This window comes from Psammomys obesus, unplaced genomic scaffold, assembly GCF_907164565.1.
Source record: "Psammomys obesus unplaced genomic scaffold, mPsaObe1.curated_primary_1811, whole genome shotgun sequence".
Lineage (NCBI taxonomy): Eukaryota > Metazoa > Chordata > Mammalia > Rodentia > Muridae > Psammomys > Psammomys obesus.
Genome location: NW_026596036.1, coordinates 133,757 through 138,207, shown reverse-complemented (window position 1 = coordinate 138,207; position 4,451 = coordinate 133,757). Strand labels below are relative to the sequence as shown.

Sequence of the window (4,451 nt, the reverse complement as noted above, 5' to 3'; positions counted from 1 at the left end):
CTGGAGAATGCCCCCCTTGGCGTAGGGAGACAGTGGCACCTGTCTTGCCCACTCACTCATCTGTTCTACTTCCTGTGCTAGCCACCACGGGACTGTTCTCCAAACCAGAAACCTCCTCCACCTCAGGGAGGCCCTGAAAGCAGACGTGAGCAAAGCGTAGGGTCAAGAAAGAACCCCAGGTAGAAGGGAAACCCCTCTCAGTTTTTCCAGTCTTTCCAATAATACGTTTTCAGCAGCTTTTTAATGTTTACACACGTGTGTAGTCCCAGTCGTTAGTTACCCAATCCCTTCCCAATCATCGTGAGGGATTCCAAGAAAGCCAATCAGTTTCAACTCTTCCTTTCCCTACTGCCCCACTATTTGCCCTTAAGTGGCACAGACTAGGACAGCCAGAAGAAAAATTAGCTGGAAGCTAGCTGCCTCGTTTTCCTCCCTGCATGCCCTACCTCCTGTAGCTCCTGGTAGTTCAGACTTGATTTCTTGAAGCATCCCGGCTTTCTCTGGCTCAGCAAGAACAGGGCGTATGTTGAGACCAGCACTGCCGCTAGGGTGAAGGCCTCAGCACTGAGCTCTAGCACCAGCAACCCTGTCAACTGCAGGTAGCAGGGTGAGGATGCGTTCATGGGCACAGTCCCTATTTTCTTCTGCCCTTTCTCCTCCCTGGAACCTTTGTCCTTCTTCACCAGTACCTGGGAGGGGTCAGTCGAGGCAGGCCCCAAGGCTGTCTTCATCACCTCTGTCACCACCACAATGAATCCCAAGAGCAGGTTGAGTGTGTTGGATATCATCATGGCCCGCACCTACCGGTGAGCCAGCTCAGCCCTGACCAGCCCAAGGGACTCATTCCAAGCTCACACTCCTCCTACAGCCTAGCTGAAAACAAAGCTCAGACGCAGGACTGGTGGTGTAGGCCTGTAATCCCTGACACTTGGGGGGCTGAGGCAGGAGGATCAAAGTTCAAGGCCTGACTGGGGTATAGAAGACCATCCTGAGTAACTTAGTGGGAGAAAATCTGGGGTTGTAGGTCAGGGGTAGTGTTTGCCTATTGTGCATGTGGGTTTGGCTTCAATACCCAGCATTGCACACACACCAAAGGAACAAACAAAATAACAAAATTCTCCCTGTTTCCCAACTTTCAAACAAGATCCATTAAGCCTTCTAACATTCTCACTTTCTTGCTTCAGTCAGTGACAAACAGCTTGAGAGGATAAATGGCTTTTTGGGTTGAGGTGTGTGTGTGTGTGTGTGTGTGTGAGAGAGAGAGAGAGAGAGAGAGAGAGAGAGAAGTGGGAGGCCAGGCCTATATTCCCTTCTCTCACCTTCCAGATACGAGGTGCTCTTCGAAGCTCGAGGGTGATAAGCCCAGTGAGGAGACCCTAAATGTCGAGAAGGGCAAATTGTAAACTCTAGTTTTGTCAGAGAGAGGTCCCTGGGACCTTCCTCTAATCGTCCCTCGTGGTGGGACTTACCGAGGCTCCAGACCAAAGTGGCATTGCTGTGGCCATTTGACAAGCCGACTTCAAGCACGCAAGGGAGATAGTAAAGGGTACCATGACTATTGCCAGCCACAGTTGGCTCACCTGGAGGCCAGAGAGCGGTAGTTAGAGGGGCCTACCAGAGATTCTCTCTCCACACTGTTTTCACCTTTTAGATGTCAGTAATGGGGATAAATGCAAGTCGGAGGAAAGTAGTCATCCTAGGACAGTTAAAAGAGTTACAAATCAGATGCCATTTTTCCCGCTCTGCCTAATTTTACAGTTTACGTACCTTTGTGTTTTCCCCAGAGGTGGAGGCAAGCTAGTTGGAAATGGGTTTTGCTTTGTTAATTTCTGCATTTCTTCTCCCCACCCCAACCCCAGCACAGTTCCCGGCACATGGTGTAGGCACACTGAACACGGGTGGAACTGAACTACATACAGTCAGCCAAAACCTGGAGGGGGGGGGCAACCGGCCTCACCGCCAGCACCAGCAGGTGTCCACTCTGCCTGCGTCTTGCCCAGTGCTGCAACTTTTCCAGGCGAACGCTGGGTCTCTCCTGTCTTGGCTGATGACCATTTTGATCCATTGTTCCCTTGACTCTAAGCGCGTTGCTTCCTGGATTGGAAAAGTTCATTATGGGACCTTTCAGGAAACGGGAAAACACAACATCTCTTTCATTTACCCCTCTGCTCACTCCCACTAAAGGGCTGAGACCCAGAATTTTACACCTACCTAGTCTGAAGCAGCCGGGACACAGTACCCCTTAGGGGCCTGCTAGCTCAGAGCAGACAATCTTTTCCTGGCACATAGTCTGTGAGAGCTGAGGTGTGGTGGGGCAAAGGTCAATATGAGGACCTAAAGATCCAGGGAGTGGCCTTACGCAGACATCAGCCTCAGTTCACTCCACAAGCTACCGGGCTTGCCTCAGTATTTCCACTTCCTGTCGCCCTATATTTCTACCCATCTTCAGGGTTCACTTACTTCTTCCCCATGGACAAAATCACCCTGGACCTCAATCTCCCCTAATTTCCATTCAGTCTTTGTTCTGTGGCTCCCTCCTCAAATTACTTGTTCTGCCCCTAGTGAGATTCTGTGTTACTATGTTTCTGCTCGGATTGCTCCACCAGAACCCTGTTTCCAGACCAGTTTGCATTCCTCTGGCTTTTCTGGGCAGTGTCTTCCTCCTCCTCTTCTAAGGTGGCACAAATGTTCAGTCTTGAAAAGGATACTATAACCAACAGTGTTTTTGAGAGAAAAGGGTCTCCGTTCTGTTGCTTTCCCAGTTTGGTGACCTTGGCTACATTATTATGGACATTATTTTACCTATCTGAGCTCTGCTTTATTGCCAGATAAGCAGAACTAGCTAACAACAATGTGCCCCTGAAGGGTGCCTGATTCCATTCTGAGTGGAGCACCATTAATGGCGCTGAGAAAGGTGTATGGACAGATGTGCTCGCTGTCCACTGACCACAGGGCTGACTCAGAAGCTAAGGTGAGAACGCTTATTTCCACACTTAAGAAAGAGAACCAGCCTGCCCGAATGCAGACTTTACAGGTCAAATACAGGGTAGCACCTGAGGCCTGGAGATGATGCCACCTGTACTTGTGCCCCCGAATCTGGCTGACCTCGAGTTGCTTAACCCGTCTCCTTCTCTATAAAGGGAAATTAACAATATCAGTCTCAAGGGGTTGCCTTGAGCGCGAAGAGAAAATGCATGCGAATTAGCTTGGCCCAGCACATACCACACAACGAGGTTGCCATTATTATATATAACCACCAAAAATTAACGAAACGGAGCCAGAAGGTCCCTGGGGCCCAGGAGAAAGGGAAGAAAAGTGGCTTTCCTCATGAGCCACTTCTGCCCTACTCACTGCTGAGCCAACATCACTGGAGCACTGTATCCTTGCTGACTTCCTGGGCACGGGGAATTGCAGTTTAAAGGGGACCAGGCGGCTGTTTGTGCCGGGTTCCTCTCTTTTCAATCACTAAGCGAGAGTTGACTTTATTTAATGGCAAGGTTTGAGATGTAGGCCTTGGGATGAGAGTCTCATCCCCGGTCAGTGGAAGGAGAGACCTCGGGCCTCCTTTTTCTTACCTGTAAATGGGAGGATTACTGGAAGGATCTCATGCTGCTTAATACTTGAACAAGCATCGAGTAAATATTGACTAAATCTGAGTATGCCACTTAGGAGTGTGCAGCTACCGTTTGGGCTATAATCGCGTCGGGAGAAAGTATCACATCCCCCCTCCTCTCTGCATCCCCCCTAGTGTTGAGCACAGCGCCGGGTGCTTGGTAAGCACTCAGTAAATATTGTTGTATTGAAGAGCCATTAAAGCGTCCCAAAGAATGGAAAAATAGAATTCGTGAAGCAGGAGCGAGAAGTGTTTATCAAGAACGGCAAAGGCGGAAGAGTAACTTTAATAATGTTTCTTGTACGGCAGACATTAACTATCTCTATAATCGCCCCTCCTCCTCTCCCAAAAGAGAGACAAATTGTAAGGGAGAGGCTTTGAGATAAAACCCCAGGAAGAACTTCCCGAGCCTGTGCATGTTGGGGCAGAAGCAGCGGCAGAGCCAACTCCTTCCCTGGTATGTCCGGGTCTAGGGTGGGAGGGGCAGCCTGCTTGGAGGCTGGGGGAAGGACAAGATGACCTTTCACAATCTCCTCCAGTCCCCTCGAGGAACGGTCTGCGCGCCCCACCCCCGCCCCCTCCTCTTCGCGCGACGCCCCCGGACCCCAAAGGCCCGCACCCCCTGGCGGCCGACTCTCGCCGCTCCGGGGGGTCCCCCGGCCCCGGAGCCCGAGCGCGCAGCCCGCCGCGCCGCCCCCCGCATGCTAATGGCCGGGCCGCCTCCCGCCGCACACAATGCGGGCCGGGCCGGGGGCGGAGGGCCGGGGAGGGGCGGGGGCCGGGCCGGGGGCGGGGGGGCCGGGGCCCGGCGCATCTCCCCCGGCCCCACGTAACGCTG

The 4,451-nt window shown here is 52.1% G+C and overlaps 2 protein-coding genes across 7 annotated transcripts in view; one reads left to right on the top strand and one right to left on the bottom strand.

The window, feature by feature from the left end:
- Tmem253 (transmembrane protein 253) overlaps positions 1 to 2,304 on the bottom strand; it is a 2,814-nt gene extending 510 nt beyond the window's left edge. The window contains exons 1-7 of one of the 4 annotated variants that reach the window (XM_055621664.1): positions 2,212 to 2,299; positions 1,958 to 2,094; positions 1,470 to 1,580; positions 1,320 to 1,376; positions 690 to 800; positions 447 to 593; positions 40 to 133 (exon numbers count right to left, since the gene is read on the bottom strand). In XM_055621664.1, the coding sequence (XP_055477639.1) occupies positions 53 to 133; positions 447 to 593; positions 690 to 800; positions 1,320 to 1,376; positions 1,470 to 1,580; positions 1,958 to 2,065 (615 nt within the window). In that variant the 5' untranslated portion in view covers positions 2,066 to 2,094; positions 2,212 to 2,299 and the 3' untranslated portion in view covers positions 40 to 52. Of the gene's footprint in view, positions 1 to 39; positions 134 to 446; positions 801 to 1,319; positions 1,377 to 1,469; positions 1,581 to 1,957; positions 2,095 to 2,211 lie in introns of all 4 variants that reach the window. The other 3 variants (XM_055621662.1, XM_055621665.1, XM_055621663.1) reach the window with 3 other exon arrangements.
- Positions 1 to 4,451, top strand: part of Znf219 (zinc finger protein 219) — a 14,136-nt gene that overhangs the window by 1,424 nt on the left and 8,261 nt on the right. The window contains exon 1 of one of the 3 annotated variants that reach the window (XM_055621657.1): positions 3,999 to 4,070. The exons of the other annotated variants lie outside the window; for them this stretch is intronic. The gene's annotated coding sequence lies outside the window, so the exon portion shown is untranslated. Of the gene's footprint in view, positions 1 to 3,998; positions 4,071 to 4,451 lie in introns of those variants that run through there. 3 annotated transcript variants of the gene reach the window in all.